This window comes from Gastrolobium bilobum, unplaced genomic scaffold (genome assembly GCF_033153095.1).
Source record: "Gastrolobium bilobum isolate Gb01-03AN ecotype WA unplaced genomic scaffold, APGP_CSIRO_Gbil_v1 utg10499, whole genome shotgun sequence".
NCBI classification, from domain to species: Eukaryota; Viridiplantae; Streptophyta; class Magnoliopsida; order Fabales; family Fabaceae; genus Gastrolobium; species Gastrolobium bilobum.
In genome coordinates, this window is record NW_026897582.1 from 216,239 (window position 1) to 235,525 (window position 19,287).

Consider the following 19,287-nt stretch of genomic DNA (forward strand, 5'->3'; position numbering starts at 1 on the left):
CTTCTTTCTAGGACCTTAGTGCTACGACACTTTTTCTTTTCTTTCTTTCAGTCTCTTTCTATTTTTCATCCTATCCCGTAACACACATATATAGGCTTCACTAACCGACTTGTCTTCTAACAATATATAATATAATATTCTAACTAATAGTATAACTTCCTATCACAGCCACAAGTTCCAACCGCCTATGACTTTTCAAAGTTCTTCAACATTCTTCAACATTCTTTAACCAACTCATGTTGCAGCCTTTGGCTTCTACAAGCTTCTACTTTCTTCATAGCTTCAAATTTTCAAATTTCAACTGCTGACTTGGTCTCTTTTAATCATTAGCTAATACAACCTTCCGCATGATTCTAGCTTGGCGGTGGATCAAGTTGTAAAGTTAAATTTGATTTCTAACACTCCTCTCAAATTTGACTTTGCATAATAAAAAATATTTTGTGAAACATATTTGTCTGGTGGCTTCGGAATTTGTGGAAGATAAACAATCTTTATCGATGTTTGCGGTGTTTGTGGCGTCTCCGGTGCATACATGACTTTTGCTAAATTCGACCAAGTAATCCTAGGTTTTTTACTTTGCTCATTCTCCATAATATCTTCTTTCTTTTGCTTTTCTGACACATCAATGAGAGTTTGTTTTTCTTTTACTAGAATTATTTCTCCTTTATTTGCCTTCTTTGTTGCTACTCCCTCTGACTTGTTTGTACTGCTCCTTGGCTTGCTCTTTGGCTTCACTTTCTGTTCAAAATCACTAGATGCTTCCTCTTCCTCAGCAGTGTCTAAATAGCAAACAAGGTACTCTGTTCCCAAATCCTCTTCTTTCTCGCGTTCCTTATCTTCAAAATCGACGTCGTCAGGATCACCACTACGCTTACTGTCACCTTCTCCTCCTCTTCTTTCTTCATGTTCTTTCATCAAATCGGATTTATTTATCCTCTCATCAGCTTTTGCATACTCTTCTATATCATCAATATTATCAGCTTCATCTTCAACTTCTTCTTGATGTTCTTCTTCTTCTTTTGTAATCTCTGATTTTTCTGTCTCCAATTCATTTTGGATATCGAGTTCTGATTTTGGATTGCTTGATTCTGTGTCTTTATCAATAAAAGAAACTTCTGGTAGATATTTTACTTTAAACGCCTTCTCAAAGTCCTTCCAGCTTGCATCAAGATTTGACCATATCCATCCTTGACACCATTCTTGATACCAACTAAACGCGCTTCCTCTTAGTCTTCTCACAGCTTCCATCAACTTTGCATCTTCACCAATTTTCTATGCCTAAAAATATTCTTTCAGGCAAATTAACCATCTTGAGGCTTCATCATCTCCTTCATTTCCATAAAACTTTGGAATCTCCATTTTTCGTTGAATAGATACCACGGCTCCCAAAACTTGACTTTGAAACTCTTCTTTTCCTTTTACAATGCTTCGACACTTCTCTTCTCCACATCTCTCAGATCGAGGGCTCTGATACCACTTATTGGAAATTTAATTCCTCTAATATCAAACTTTTAATAAAAAACAAAACAAGTGTTACAACACTATGACTAATTTTTCTCACAAAGATAACTCTTTCTCAAACTCTCTCTTCTCCTCTCTAAGAGTATTTCAATACTATTTTTCTTACACACTCATCTCAAGAACTCTCTCTATTTTTCATCTCAAATGCTGCGGCACTTTTGTTTCTGTCTTTCTTCTCTCTTTTTCTAATACCACTCTTTCTAATTTCTTCTTTCTAGGACCTTAGTGCTACGACACTTTTTCTTTTCTTTCTTTCACTCTCTTTCTATTTTTCATCCTATGCTACTCCTACCCGTAACACACATATATATAGGCTTCACTAACTGACTTGTCTTCTAACAATATATAATATAATATTCTAACTAATAGTATAACTTCCTATCACAGCCACAAGTTCCAACCGCCTATGACTTTTCAAAGTTCTTCAACATTCTTTAACCAACTCCTGTTGCAGCCTTTGGCTTCTACAAACTTCTACTTTCTTCATAGCTTCAAATCTTCAAATTTCAATTGCTGACTTGGTCTCTTTTAATCATTAGCTAATACAACCTTCCGCATGATTCTAGCTTGGCGGTGGATCAAGTTGTAAAGTTAAATTTGATTTCTAACAATATAATGTTTTCTGGATGTGTATGAAAGTTAATATATCAGTATGTGGTCTCCACTCTATTTTTGTTCATCATAACCAACCACAAGCTTTAATTTTTTTTTATTGAGTATCCTCGTCAATAAAGTAGCAAATCTAAAGTGACAATGGGCAGGAAGATAACGAGTACATGGCCAACAACACTTCACTTGCTAGTATATTATAGTCCAGCACATCACACAAAGAGAAGATAAATTACAACATTAATCACTTTAAGCAACAAACACTTAGAACTTATATTAAAATAAAAAAGTTATTGGTTTAAGATGCAGTGGTACTTTTTTAGAGACAACGAGTCCAAATATCTCGTTCATATCTATATCGTGTATAGGTGTATCCATCTCAGGCAACTTCCAATCGAACCAATAAAGAAGGTTGGCAAACATATACTCAACAGAAGAAAGTCCAAAATTCACTCCAGGACATCCCCTTCTCCCAAAACCGAACGGAATAAATTGAAAGTCTTGACCTTTAAAATCAACTTGGCTATTTTCAAATCTCTCTGGCAGAAACTCTTCAGGGCTTTCCCAAAATTTAGGGTCCCTTTGAATTGCCCATGCATTGATATATACCATTGTTTTTGCAGGAATATCATATCCGTTCAGTTTCACACCAAATATTGTTTCTCGAGGAGCCAAAAGAGTAGCAGGTGGATGTAGCCTTAGGGTCTCTTTGACCACACACTTCAGATAGTGCATTTGATTGACGTCATTTTCTTCGACTTTTGATTTATGCCCTACAACTTTTCTCACTTCTTCCTGTGCTTTTTTCATTACCATTGGATTTCTCAAAAGCTCCGAAAAAGCCCATTCTAATGTTGTTGCAGTTGTGTCAGATCCTCCCACAAACATGTCCTAAAAAATACAAATAGAAATATTTTTATGAAATTCGTTAACGATTGATCTATTGATTAAGGAATAAAATAAAATTGTGAAATAAAAAACTCAAAAGTATTTAATATTTTAGCAGCAACTAAAAAAATACTTAAAAAGAGACCATTAGAAGTGCTTTGAGGTCATTTTTGGTGAGCTCAAAGTTAAGCATGTTATCCTGTTGAAGTTTGAGGAGGATATCCACGAAGTCTTTCTTTTTGGAGCTGTCACCTTCCGTCTTCAATGTCAAATGCTCAGCAATTACCTCATCAAATAAAGCATCAAATTCTCCAAAAGTGGCCTTGAATTCCTGAATTTTGCCACTGAGAACATCAACCCAACCCAACAAAGGAAAGTAATCTCTCACAGTGAAAGCTGAAAGGTGAATCATAGCATTCCTTGCTAACTCTTTGACCCTGTTGTAACCATCTCCTGTATACTTCCTTCCAAGAGCACATTTACAAACGATGTTGTTTGATGTTGAAATAAGCATGTCGCTTAGATTCACATAGCATGCATCACTCGAGCTCGCTTCACGTAGCTTATTCACCAATTCTGCAACTTCTTCTTCTCTGATGAGACGAAATGATTGCACTCTTTTTATGCTCAGAAGTTCAAGGACACATATTTTTCTTTTTTGTCTCCAGTTTTCTCCGTAGTGGGCAAAACCAACGTCCGTACATCCATACAATAAGATTTTTGCAGCTGTGTTTTGGGGTCGGTTGGAAAAAGCTAGGTCATGAGTTTTCATCATTTCCATGGCCACATCTGCAGATGAAACCACCAGAGTTGGAGACTTCATCTGCCCTAACTGAAGCATCATCATATCACCATATTTGAGTGAGAGGTCACGCAGAGAGCGGTGTGGCAGTGTGCCCAATTGATGAAGATTTCCTATGAGTGGTAGTTTTGATGGAGATGGAGGCACTTTTAGATTGGTTTTGGATTTGATTCTTTTTGTTAGCTTAAACACAAAGAGGACGCTGATAAAGAAGAAAAGAGATAGATAAAGGGTAGAAAAGAACACTCCTTTCATTTGCTCATTCGGCCATTGTTTGAGAGCCATTTCTTTTTTGCAACCACATCTGCATGTGACTGAGTTCAAAGAACATACATATCCACTTTTATCCTTCTTCTTTTTTTTCTTTTTTTTTTTAGTATTAAACTCCTGTTTAATTCGTACAAGTCTTAACTTCGGACTTCAGTTACAAGTTGTGTGTCTCTCCCCTCACGGAGGGAGAAAGTTTGTACGTGTAATCCTAAAAAATAATTTAAAAAAGTAAGGGGCTATCTCTTCTGAATAATATAACAAAAAATGTTGCCTTTTGTCAAATAAGTTGGTCGCCGAAATGACTTCTCTTTCATTTTGATTATTTAAATCGTATATATGCTACTACCATATTAAATAGATACGCCTATAGCATATATACGAGATCTTATCCATGCTTATTGACTTTGTTAGCACGATAATTGACTTTGAAATATGATTGATTTTAATTATCCATAGTTTATTTACCGTGTATATTTGAAGGGGTTTGCATTTATCATGCAACATTACACAATTTTTTTTTTTACACACATAATATTTTGTGGGGTCTGCATTTTTTGAAGAAAAAAAAATTAAAGCACGGAAAACGAATCTCTATAACATGACACAATCTATTTTTCTATAACATAACCCTTATAAAATCCATATTTAAAACTATTTTTTGATATAGTACTTCTGTAAATGATACCTTGAAAAAGGTGTATATTCTATATTGCATCGATATTAATACAAGACACGTGATACGTTATGATACGACACTTCGACACATTAATTTTAAAAAATATTAGATTTCAATACGTTAGAACATATTTTGATATTAAATAATATTTTTAATTTATGTAGTGTATATTATATTTAATATTCAACAATTTAACAAAAAAAATAAAGCTAAACTTATAATACCCATTAATTTTGCAAAAAAACATAAGATATCCTAAATGTTATATTAAAATCAATAAAATGATAATCGTAATCCAATAAATTTAATAGTTGAAAATAAAAACGCAACGCAACGCAACCTTTCAACCCTTTTTTGAGTCTCTAGTCTCTACAACGCTTGTTGGAGTGTCAGATATGACACGTCAAATTTTTTGAAGTATCGATGTATCCAAGACTATATTTAACTTATATCACCATAAGACAGAATTTTTTTTCGACTTAAATTTGAGTTAGTTTCTAAATAAAAGAAATTAATTATTAATTATGCAAAATTTATATTAATATATAAACTCTTTGAAGGTATATTCATAATATATAACAAAATCATAAATCCTAATTAGATACATAATATTAAATTTTCTTAAACTGAATATCTTATCAAAGATAAAAGTCTTAAAAGAAGAAAAGACATCAATATCCAAAATAACATAATTGTCATAAAACTCATATATATTAAAAATAAAATAACTAAAATTCCTTGTATTAATATATTTTACATTATTTTCAAATTAAAAATGGGTTCGCTTTTTCTGCAGTTACTGCGGATAAGTTATCTGCAGTAAGTCCAATATGACGTCGTTTTGGGGCGGAAATTATGGTATTTATGTAATTTTAATTTATTTCAGGATTATTATAGTCTTTATAATTATAATTTTTTAATATTTCAATCCCAAAACGACGTCATTTTGAAAGTAAACGCAGATAACTTATCTGAAATAACTGCAGAAATATTTTTCTGATTAAAAACCCTATATTAAATAACAGAAGAAATAGTCCAATTCGCATCATCCCTCCTTTGGCTGAAAAAGATAAATAATGATCCAAACAAGCAGAATCAAACTCACGAAAATCCTTATCTCTAATCCATGTAGCATATAAAACAGCTAGGACTATCCTTTCACTTCAGGAATTAGTAGTTAAAATGAGGAGTGAAAAAACTGGCATAGTAATCATCATCCAAGATAGCCTTGATCATCTCATTGTTGAGAAATAGTATGAACTTTAGGAATCCGAGAAAATCTCGGACTTGCAGAAACAATCGGAGATAACAGTGAGATGAGCCTACGAAAGGTATTAGATCCTCCATGAATATTGAAAATTGGACTAATATTTGTATCGTCAAACAAACCAAACAAATATGCATTACACCTAGATTTAGCGAAAATAAAAAAAGCCCCCAGAGCTTTAGCATGCAATTGTTTAAATATAAAATATATTGAAATTTGTTTTGAAAATAAATGGCGAGACTTCTTGTTGACGCAATAGTTACGGAAAGGGGTGCTTCTTGCTGCTTACCTATGATTTGAAGCGAGGGACATCATGCACGAAACACACTTGCACACCATAGCCAATGGGGTCAAGGTTAAGATGACTGCTCATCACGACATAATCAGTCATATTAATACTCCAAGCCCATGCATATTAGCATTAAGTTTATAATTTTCACTACCCAACTTAAGCTTATGCTTAATTCTCGGCATGCTAATCAGGAATATAGATAGCAAAATACTCAACAGATTTGAAGGTATAAAACAAATGGCCAGAAGATCAAGATCAAGATGCATAACAAGGGGTTAAATTATATATGTACAATCTCATTAAGCATAACTGGGCTATCTAACTCATGGGAGGGCTTTATAAGGAGGATAGGGAAATTCAATTTAACCGTTAGATCAATGTTATCATACTCGACTCGGTCATCGATGTGGTCAAGGTACTCGGTCAATGAATCATTGGTTTCAATCGGTTAAATTAAATTATATAATAAATATATTAAATGGTACATCTTAATCAACAATATAGTTTAGCCTCGGGGTAAATGCTATTCTATTCATCCACATGACAAGGGTTCAACTCCCATAAGCTGCTACAAATTTTCAAAAATCGGTTTGAGGAAGAAAATCGGAAATAGATACTACTATTTAGACCGCGGTTCACCATCCATTCATCGGGTAGAAACCGGTTCGATTGCATAACTAATACATTTCTTGGACCGGCCCAGTTGGTTGATGGGGCATTTTTTGGGCAATCAGATTTTAATAACAGTGGTTAGGACAATCACTAACAACATATATATCCGCCTATAAATTTTATTTTACACGCCACCTACGGGACGAAAAATGAAAACCCTCTATAGTAGCACTTTGTTGTGGATGCATTATCTGCATAGGTTGATTAACCTGATTTCTAATAAGGAATGAAAAAATAAATATTTTCTCTCCTATGATTAAAGAAGATGTGATCAAACAAATAACAGGGTCCTAATAAAATAACATGTATGGGCAAAACATCACAATAGACATTCTCATTATAGTTGCCAATTAAAAGAAAAAAACCAGACAGATCCTCTCTTTAACATGCAAACATGTAAAGTTTACCCAAACTAATTAAAAAGGTTGAGAATGTGACTTATGCACTAATATGAACTTAGACATCCTAAGACAAAAGTGGTATTGATGGTAAATCTTTTTATCACTTGCTCCATTTTTGGAGTTCTCGTTAAAAAAATGACTCTTATTGAAAATGGCCCCCACATCTTTCCGTCATTATCCTAACGCTCAAAAGAGGCGCAATCAACAGTTCAACACATCTTCTCTGGCTGTCACGAATTGATGAACTAATTTCAATTACAATATTTTTAAAGAAAGAAATTACCTCGTAACCTGGTTCTGTGATGAGAACCTCATTCCTAATCCTTATCCCCATTCCTCCATACCTGCATTACACATCCTCCAAAATTCATTATATCAGCATGAAACTAAAACATTTAAGCAACTAATATTTTTCATATTATAGGAAATAATTTTATCTCTTACATACATATAAAAGTGTGTAGAACCCATATGAAGTCATATGAGAAGAAGAGAAAAAAAAAAGGGAGATAAACCCTAAATAATACAAGAAATACATAGTCAATTGTATGAAAACTTAAGTTTTGTAGTAAAAAAGCATGAAAGCTGGATTTTGAGCTAACATAATGTGATCTTGCTTATTTTGAAGGTGAATTGATATGAAATTGTGCAAATATGAAGGGACTTAGAAAGATGAAAGAAGATCAAAAGAAGTCAAGTTGAAACAATTCACAAGCAAGTTAAAAGTTGGTGGAGCGCGCTTTAGCATCTTAAAGTGCTCTAGCATTCAGAAATGTCCCTTCGACGAGCGCGCTAAAGCGCGCTCAGGCAAAAAAACCTAGGTAATTTAGCACTAAGCGCTCTCTGCGATTCAAATTCAGGCCTAAATTTCTGAATCACTTAGGGCACGAACCAATTGCCTATAAAAAGGGGGTTTTGCGCATTGATAAAGGAGCTTTTGACAATTTGGAAGGGAGAATCCTACTTTGGTTGCAAAATAAATCCTTTTTTTTCATAAAGGGATTTGCGATAGAGAGCGCATCTTTCTTGTTTTGGGGCATTGTGAGCGAGTTAAATTCACGAATGCACTAGGAACTCTAAAGATTCACAAAGCCATGATACCAATGGAGTTTGGGGATTCTTTATTGTTTTCATGTGTTTTTGAATTCGCTATGCTAGGTTAGATTTCTATGTAATTACGGATAGATGGAATCCAATTGAGTTTTTATGTTTATGAATTAAATTGTCGCTAAAATTCTCTTTTTATATTTGAATGAATTTATTTGTTTTCAATGCTTTCTATGAGTTTGCTTCTTATAGAATGATCTAGGAAAATTGCATTACAATAGGAATGTTGGTGTATGAATCCGAAATTGATAAATTCATCATCATCCTTGTGATCTAGGGATATACATAGGATAATTGTGCAATCTTTAGATTTTTGATCTTACTGCGTGTTTTCTTGAGGAATAACCAGGGAACTAGGGTTCTTTCAAGATAACATAGAATTAGGGTTACAATGGATTGAGCCATAATTAATTTAGAAAAAATTGATTGACAATATATTAAGAGCGATTTCTTAAGTGCTTAATTCATAATATAAAGAGAAATTTAGAAAGAAAGAATCATGCTTGCTTTTCAATTCTTAATTCGTATGCTTTTGATCAATCTTAGTCTTTAATTCAACGTTTCTTGTATTGGTCTGTCCAAATAAAGCACAAATAATGAACTAATGATTGAAATCTAATTTTCGTGGAAATGATCTCGTACTCAAGTATACTTTTATTATTTTTATTACTATTGCACTTGCCGAAGTCGTAACAATGAGCCTATATATATACACATTTATATGTATATAAGAGATAAAATTATCTCCTATAACATGAGAAATATCAATCCTAACATTTAATGCCAATATTGAAAACAATGATGTAAGGGAAGTTATGGACAGTGAATGACTTAAAAGAAATAATACAGTCATGCATGCCCAAGCGTACAACTTGTAGCACCACTAGGGATAGGTTAGTGGTGTTGGGTGTGTTTAGAGTGTATTAGATGTGCGGTTCGATTCCCTGTAATGTCCAAAAAAAAACGTACAACTTGTACAATTGAAGAAATAATATTTTTTAGGAAAAAAGTGTTTGTCCTTTTAAATGACATAACTTATATTATTTCATTCTAACAAAAAAGTGAGATCCGTAATTTTTTTTTTTGTCTACTCTCTCTCATGATCTATCTTTTTTCTCACTTAAAATGACACAACTTTACATCAAAATAACACATATTTTTCTCTATTTTCTGACTCTTATCTCTTACAGAAAATATCTCTAATGTGAACGAATATATTATGAAAAAAAAAATTGTTATCCAAAAAAAAACATGTGAAAAAAATTTATCCAAAAAAAAAATGTCAATTTATGTTGATGCATCTTAATTGATACAGATAAATACATTTCAAGATAAGATTGATCACTCTATCATCGTCACGAATACTCTTAAGGTTCCACTATTTCATTCATAACATTATTAGATTTTTTTTTTGGATAAACAACATTATTAGATTTTAAAGGTGCTGCCAGATCCTTAGTTATAGTAAGATTCTTAATTATCTGAGCATTAATTATTACTATATATTTTATCATGACAATAAAAACACTCTGTGTTAAAGAAAGATGCTGACTAGGTGATATGTGTTATACCAGGATCTGTGGACCAAGAGGCAGATACATAATTAAAAGGAATGCTAATGATACGACGATGAATAAGTACTCAATACTATAGCAAGGAGAAAATTGGGGTGGAAAAATCCCTCTAAACTATTTGCATTTGCACAGTGATTAAGAGTTAAAAATACGTTTTAACTGGTTTACCAAAAAAAAAAAATACATTTTAACTGCCACTAAATTCAATAACTTTTGTAGTGATATAATTTACAGATAATATAAATTCTAAATAAATTTTAATTAGATGCAAAATCTTAACAAAATATAAATTTATTTATTAGATATTTTATCAAATTAAAAATTCTTAAAATAATAAGGAAATATATCGATTATTCTAAATACTCTAATTGGTATCACATCCATATATTAAAATTATATAAAATAATCTTAATTTATTTTGTATCATTTTGAAATTAAAACCCCTAAATAAAATAACAAAATTAATACCCCTAAATAAAATAACAAAATTAATACCCCACATCAAATTTCATCATTTGCCTTTTTGTCCAATTTAGATAGATTAAAATATTGAAACAAATATTTGACTCCAAATTGATAAGTACGTACACGTTAGTAGCTCCCAACTACACTCTTGCTATAAATTCCTTGTAAATTGGAGTGTTTATTTAAACTAATGGTTACTTACATATTTTACATAAGTTGATAGGTAAGTTTTGATTTGAGTAATTTTTTTTTATGTTAATTTAACTATTTGGACCAGTGCTATTAAATCTGACCCGAGCATCGACCCGATCGAGGTAGGTCATTGAGTTATTGGTCGAACTGGTTGATTCAGATATATATATATAGATATATAGATATATAAATATATATATATATATGAACATATAAATTCAATTATATTCTTCATATCTAAAACAAATTAAACAAGGTTAATTAAATAAGCTCAAAAACATGAAGCATAAATAAATAAAAATACACGCTATTACTATGTCAATTTAAATTGCAACTCAGAATTCCCATAAACATACCTCTAAATGATATTGAACTCATATTTTTCAAATTCAACTACATTAAAATGATATATGTCACATTCTCTTAATTTATTATTCTGCAAATTACTTCAATATTGGAAACTGAAATTTGGGATCATTGTAGAAGAGTATACTAGCAAATAAAATTACAAAAAGTTTTTAAAATGAGTTCTATATTTTTTTTGACAAGATGAAACAATTTTGGTTTTTTGATTTTTTTTTTTGTTCAAATACATGACCCGACCAGATCACCGGTTTTGTCCGGGTTTTGAGCGAGTTTGACCAAGTCAATGCATGACCAGTCTAATGCCTGACCTGAACTGCCGACAGTCACCTTGTCCTCAGAGTACGACACAATTGAGTTTCGCTACTTGAGGAAGGATGAAACTAATTCCCCTTCGAGGAGAGAGACATGTTCTCGGACTCTCAAAGATTTTTCAAGAATTTATTTAAGATAGAGTTTGAACTCCCGACCCAAGCAAACCTTTGAAAACTCCGTTGCCAATTCACCTACCATGGGATTTTTTGGGTAAACAGTTGACATCAATTTGATTGCTAGGAGATGCACAAGAAAAAATTTAATTTTGTGGATATCTTCATTTCTTAGCGGTACCGGCATATTTTTTTATTTTTATTTTTTGGGTAAACAGCGGTACCCGCATTTAAATATTGAACATTGTAATTACTTTTATATAATTTTATATGAATTGTTTTTTTTTTTTTTGGAAACAAAAAAAATAAAAATTTATGGATGTTTGAATTAACATTTTATATGAATTAAATTTGTTTTGAAGGATTTATGGATTTTTTATTTTTTTAATTAATTAATCTCAATACTAATATTCAAATAATTTAAAATTTATATTAATTATTTTAGTCATGTATAAATGGCATTTAAATTTAGAGTTTTACTATTCAGTTCTCAAGTATTCATGAAATTAACACGTAATTGGTAAGGTTTCATCCAACCTGAGTGCTTGGTAAACACCCAAAAATTAAACCCCGAGATGCGTAATTTTTTATTTATTTTTTTACTTTTTTTTGGGGAATGATTACCATATATACATTAATTATACTTTATTATTAATACAAAACTAGTGTTTCTAATAAAATTATAACCACACACATGATACATGTTCATACACACCTAAAATTCATTATTCATAAATTTAAGTACATGGCTAACAGCCCTTCACTTGCTAGAATAATCTAGCTCAACACATCACACAATTCAAAGATAAATTACAACATTAATAATTACTTTAAGCACAAAACATTTAGAACTTATATTAAAATGAAAAGAGTTATTGGTTTAAGATGTAGTGGTACTTTCTTTGAGACAACGAGACCAAAGATCTCGTTCATATCTATATCGTGTGTAGGTGTGTCCATCTCAGGCAACTTCCAATCGAACCAATAAAGAAGGTTGGCAAGCATATACTCAACAGAAGAAAGTCCAAAATTCACTCCAGGGCATCCCCTTCTCCCAAAACCGAATGGAATAAATTGAAAGTCTTGACCTTTAAAATCAACTTGGCTATTTTCAAATCTCTCAGGCAGAAACTCTTCAGGGCTTTCCCAAAATTTAGGGTCCCTTTGAATTGCCCATGCATTGATATATACCATTGTTTTTGCAGGAATATCATATCCTTTCAGTTTCACACCAAATATTGTTTCTCGAGGAGCCAAAAGAGTAGCAGGTGGATGTAACCTTAGGGTCTCTTTGACCACACACTTTAGGTAGTGCATTTGATTGATGTCATTTTCTTCTACTTTTGATTTATGACCTACAACTCTTCTCACTTCTTCCTGTGCTTTCTTCATTACGATTGGATTTCTCATAAGCTCTGAAAAAGCCCATTCTAATGTTGCTGAAGTTGTGTCATTTCCTCCCACAAACATGTCCTGAAATTACACAAAAAAGAATTTTTTTTATGAAATTCGTTAACGATTGATCTATTGATTAAGGAATAAAATAAAATTGTGAAATAAAAAACTCATAAGTATTTAATAATTTAGCAGCAACTAAAAAAATACTTAAAAAGAGACCAATAAAAGTGCTTTGATGTCATTTTTGGTGAGCTCAAAGTTAAGCATGTTATCCTGTTGAAGTTTGAGGAGTATATCCACGAAGTCTTTCTTTTTGGAGTGGTCACCTTCTGTCTTCAATGTCAAATGCTCAGCAATTACCTCATCAAATAAAGCATCCAATTCTCCAAAAGTGGCCTTGAATTCCTGAATTTTTCCACTTAGAACATCAACCCAACCCAACAAAGGGAAGTAATCTCTGACAGTGAAAGCTGCAAGGTGAACCATAACATTCCTTGCTAACTCTTTGACTCTGCTATAACCATCCCCTGCATACTTCTGTCCAAAAGCGCATTTACAAGCGATGTTGTTTGATGTTGAAATTAGCATCTCGCTTAGATTCACATAGCATGCATCACTCGAGCTTGCTTCACGTAGCTTATACACCAATTCTGCAATTTCTTCTTCTCTGATGAGACCAAATGATTGCACTCTTTTCATGCTCAGAATTTCAAGGACACATATTTTCCTTTTTTGCCTCCACTTTTCTCCATAGAGTTCAAAAGTAATGTCTGTAGATCCATACAACAAGATTTTTGCAGCTGTGTTTTGGGGTCGGTTCGAAAAAGCTAGGTCATGATTTTTCATAATTTCCATGACCACCTCCGCAGATGAAATCACCAAAGTTGGAGTCTTCATCTGCCCTAACTGAAGCATCATCATATCACCATATTTGAGTGAGAGATCACGCAGAGAGCGGTGTGGCAGTGTGCCTAATTGATGAAGATTTCCGATGACCGGAAGTTTTGGTGGAGATGGAGTCACATTTAGATTGGTTTTGGATTTGGTTCTTCTTATTAATTTAAACACAAACAGGAAGCTGATAAACAAGAAAAGAGATATGTGAAAGGTAGAAAAGAACACTCCCATCCTTTGCTCATACGGCCATTGTTTGATAAAAGCCATTGTTTTTTTGGGTTTTATAAGAGTTATGTTGTAGGAAAAGTGATTGTAATAGAGATTCGTTTTGCGTGCCTTAATTTTTTATTTATTTTTTTGTTTTAAAAAGTGTGGGCCCCACAAAATGTTGTGAGTGTAGGAAAATTTGTTGTGTTACGTTAAAGGATAAAACGAAAACCATTGTTATTTCCATCCACATCCGTCAGTGACAGAGTCCACAGAGCATATATACGTAAAATGTAGCTGTCGCCGTTATTGTTTTACTCTTTAATTATCTGTTATCCATGCATAATTATTTGTGAGGAAAAGAAAGAGTGTAGCTAGTTTAAGTGGGGACAACACTCGTGGAGGTATATACTTTTATGTAAAAAAAAAAAAAAAATACTAGACGTTTACTTAATTTGATTGTATATCGAGTAGGGAAAAGGTTTTAACCGCAGCGTTAGGTAGAGTAGAAATATTTTTTATTGAAAAATAATAACTATTGAAATAATAGGAAAAAAATTTACTAAAAATATTTAGTAGGTTAAATTTTTTTTAGGAATATTGAGTTAATTTTATTGATGTTATGTGTTAAATTTTCTTTCACATGAAAAAAATAATTTCACCCTTCAATGATAACCTTCCTCATTCATTTTACATAGAAAAACAAATGATAAAAAAAAAAATTGCAACCATATTTTTACTTCACCTCCTATTAAACATGGACAGATAATTTTTTTCACCCTGAAAAAAATTATTTTCATCTCCTATCAAACACCCCATAATAGAGTGTGACCCAACTACCAACAGGCTACAGCGATTGGTCGTGGCTGCATCTGAATGTCTTCGTTCATGAAAGGAACTCGTTCTTAAATTTTTTGTCTTTTCCAGGTCCGGCTTCTTCCAAACTTTCATATCGTAGGTACTTATCAACCCTTTAATAGGGGTGTTTATTAAATGGGTTTCACGTGTGCTCGCGGGTTTTGAAGAAAAAATTATTCAATTTAATTTTTTTGATTTAATCATCCAATCAATTTGAATTTCATTTAAAATTTGATTCAATTCAGTCCAATTTTATTCGATTTGGATTTGATCGATTTTTTATTTTTCAAAAAATCTAAAATTTTAGTCATACAAATCACTAACTATATCAAAATAGCCAGTTACAATATCAACATCAACATCACCTTTATCCCAAATTAATTGGGGTCGGTGGTAGATGAACCCACATGAAAGATACAAAACAGTTGAAAAAAATAAAAAAATAAAATAAAATAAAATAAAATATATATATATATATATATATATATATATATTTGTATATACAAATAAAATAAAATAAAAGTAAAAAAGAAAGGGACAAGAAGAAGTGGGGGAGATGAAGGGGAAAAAGACTAAAAAAGGACCATCTGGAACATAGGAATAACAACGGGTTTAACCCTCCACCATATTTATAGCTTTTCTCCATTCCGTTCTAAGACAAACTGTCCGCCAATCTATTCCCACTCCATTAAATCTTGTTTTACCACCTTCCCCCAAGTAAGTTTCGGCCTACCTCTGTCTCTTTTTGTGTTGAGCTCTTGGTAACAAACTTCTGTTCTTACAGGAACATCCAGGGGCCTTCTCATCACGTGCCCAAACTACCTCAATCTATGTTCTCTCATCTTCTCGGCTACTGGTACTACTCCGACCTTTCGTCGAATATCTTCATTTCTTATATTATCTATCCTTGTGTAACCACACATCCACCTTAACATCCTCAGCTCTGCGACTCCCATCTTATGCTCATGTTGCCTATGTGCTGGCCAGCATTCCGCGCCATATAGCATTGCCGGTCTTACTGCCGTTTTATAGAATTTTCCTTTTAACTTAAGAAGGATGTTGCGGTCACACAAAAACCCAAATGCACTGTGCCATTTCATCCACCCTGCTCTGATTCTGTGATTTACATTCTCATCAATCTCTCCACCTTTTTGTAATATGGAGTCCAAGTATTTAAAAATATCTTTTTTGGGTACCTCTTGACCACTTAAATGCACGGGTTCTTGGTCCCCATTTCGTACCAGAGAAAACTCACACTTCAGATACTCAGTCTTGCTTCGACTTAATGTGAATCCTTTGGATTCCAATGTGCTTCTCCACAATTCAAGTTTTCTATTAACCCCCTCCTTGCTCACATCAATAAGCACAATATCGTCTGCAAAAAGCATACACCATGGCACTTCCTCTTGAATATCTTTTGTTTGTTCATCCATAACTAAGGCAAAGAGATAAGGACTTAGAACCGACCCTTGGTGTACACCTACTGCGATAGGAAAATAACTCGATGTTCCGTTACAAGCTTTTACACATGTAGTATCTCCATCATACATATCCTAGATGCCTTTACATACTTTGATGGAACCTTTTTCTTCTCCAAAACCCACCATAAAACATTCCTTGGAACCCTATCGTATGCTTTCTCAAGGCCTATGAACACCATATGCAAGTCCTTTTTTTTTGGTAAATTATGCAAGTCCTTTTTCTTCTCCAAAATAAAGCCAGTTACAAATCATTGAAAAATTCAAGTCTTCGAACTAAAATAAGTCTTAAAATTCATGAAGAGTTAAAAAATATCAATAGACAATGAAAACTAAAACAAGATAGTCTGCTATGAATAATATCCAAGATTCTAAATCTACAAAACAACAAGATTTCAAGTCACCATCTTTCAAAAATAATAAATAGATAATACATTGAATCGATTTGTATTAGATCGATTTTCACCAATCTAACCGAAAACCGATCTAATCCAATTAAAATATGTAAAAAAATTGGATTTCGAATAATTCAGTTATCGATTTTTCGATTCGATTATCGCGGTTTGAATCAGTTTGGATCAGTTGATAAATACCCCTAATGGGTTTGGAAGGGCTTATATAACTTATATCAGGCCTACTTTAATCGGGTAAATTTATACGATCAAATCGGATGGATGGGCTCAGAGGCTATTTCCTTGCCTTTATCTAAAAAAACAATCATAACATAGGTGAGCTACAATACAACCTACTGAGAGAAAAAAATATATAACAAGCAAGACTTGGTAGCATATAAAAATAACGTCAATGATAGCATCAAATAATAAAGCTTTCAATAGTATAGTAGATTTAAAATAATTCTATACTTTACCAAAATAATATATTCAAGTGGGTATGCATGACAGAGAATTAAGGTATAAATATCATGCTTTCCACCTGAAAATATAACTATAACAATGCAGGCTCCCTGCCTGTAAATAAATTATGATACACCAAGGCTAATGTTGTGCTTTGTAAGAACCCGCACCATTAATTAAAGAAATTAATTAATTATATATGAGACTTAAATAATTATAGAAAATGGTTAATAATGCTGAAAGTCGTTTTTCGGACGAAAAGCGCAGATACCAGTTCTGCTAGTCGGTATAAATGCGTACCAAAAAAGTATCCCGGAAAATTTTAATAAGTGCATGAATATTACTAGAATAATATATAGGACTTGTAAAACGAGTTTTAAGTTAAAATAATGAGAACTGGTGCCAGAAACTGGTACTGGCTATGGAAAGCGCGTACCGGAAAGGTGCTGCGAAAAGTATGAGAAAAATATGATAATTCTTGTAAAATTGAGTAAGTTAAGAATCCTGAGTTTGGGAATAAAAAGCTAAGCGTAACAATTAAAATTAATACTGTGTGTTTAAGTTGTAAACCGCTATAAATACCCTTGCTTGGCCCAAAACCCTAAGCAAATCAGTTTTCCTACGTGACTCCTTGGGTGGCTGAGTGTTTGGCACTCTTTCATTTCCATTCTTCATCATTTTGGGACCAACCTACCCCTTTTCTCTTGATTTTCTTTCTCTTTTTCCTTGTAAACACTTGTGTGTAGCATTGGGAGGGTGTTGAGAGGTTTGTTTATGAGTTAGAGGGTCAGTTTGGGAGGTTAAGGTGATGAGTTTTCTGAGTTGTGAGGTTGAAGCCTTTGTCTTGAGTGTGGAGGCTCCAAGAAGCTTTCTTTGAAGAGAAAGATGCCTCCTTGTAGTGCATTTTGGTGGCCCTTTGGTTGCTGCTCTGTGGAGTGGTATTGGAAGCTTTTTTTCACTGTCATTCTCTGTTTTGAGAAGCTTGGTAAACATACTCAACCTTTGTTCATGAGTTTAATGCTTAAATATGGAACCTTGATGCATGTAATGGATTAAAGTTGATAACTTAACGTTGGGTATTGTTAAACACACCTCAAATCGCATGTTTAAGCTTCTGGATGCATGAAATGAGCCATCTTTGGGAAGGATATCTCGCGAAATGCAGAACTGCATTCTGTCGCGAAATATCCGGATATGCATATCCGGATATGATATCCAGATATGGGGATCTGAATATCCGGATATGGGGATCTGAATATTCGGATATGGATATCCAGATATTGGCAGATAGATATCCGGATATTGATATCCGGATATGCCCCCGACAAATATCCGGATATTCTGGGTTTGCCAGGAACAGTAGTTGTATTGTTCATACAGTAGGCTATTGGGGGTTTGTGGATCCTAGATTGATGAAGTTGAACCACTGTAATAATCGAACTAAGTCAGAATCAATGGATTAAGGGCTTATGGCTTGGTGAGAAGTCTTAAGACGTAAAACGTAAGAAATGCGTTATCTTTATGATGTATGCTTGTAGTGCATGCTTATTGATTTATTATTGGTCCATATCAGATTGTGATTCTGCTGTGAATGGACTTTGAGGATTGGTTGGACTCTTAGCTTGGAGTTTTAGCTTGCAAGGTAAGCTTTCGTGTCCTCGGTTTAGCCATGTTGTGGTTCCACCATGTCCCATGGGGGTATGGTTATATGCATGTTGTGTTACATGCTTTGGATATTTGAACTGTTGTTGAGCTTTATGTGTAATGACTTTTAATATGCATGTGTTGTTCAACCTTGACGGTAAGCCTGAGTATGTGGCGTCATACAATACGGTGATCCGGGGTGGATGCAAGTGGCGTCTTGCACTATGTGTGGGTATTTGGCGTATGTAAATCCTGCATTTCTCTTACAAGTAGAATAGAATTGATATACATGACATGATTATCTGCTGCATTGCACTATTTTAGAACTGATAATGATAAACTGCTTTTGAACTTATATTGCACATGTAAGTGAGCTTGGGGTGGAAGATCCTTGAGGACCCCTTGCCTTACTAAGATTTCTTGT

General features: G+C 33.2%; 2 protein-coding genes across 2 annotated transcripts; both read right to left on the reverse strand.

The window, feature by feature from the left end:
• Positions 1-2,406: 2,406 nt before the first annotated feature.
• Positions 2,407-4,105, reverse strand: LOC133308294 (cytochrome P450 71A1-like). Its single transcript, XM_061508904.1, has 2 exons — positions 3,164-4,105; positions 2,407-3,021 (listed from the first exon to the last, which is right to left on the reverse strand). Exons 1-2 carry the CDS (start codon positions 4,103-4,105, stop codon positions 2,407-2,409), a joined length of 1,557 nt encoding a protein of 518 aa, XP_061364888.1.
• Positions 4,106-12,379: 8,274 nt separating this feature from the next.
• On the reverse strand, positions 12,380-14,089 carry LOC133308267 (cytochrome P450 71A1-like). Its single transcript, XM_061508876.1, has 2 exons — positions 13,145-14,089; positions 12,380-13,000 (listed from the first exon to the last, which is right to left on the reverse strand). Exons 1-2 carry the CDS (start codon positions 14,087-14,089, stop codon positions 12,380-12,382), a joined length of 1,566 nt encoding a protein of 521 aa, XP_061364860.1.
• Positions 14,090-19,287: the final 5,198 nt, after the last annotated feature.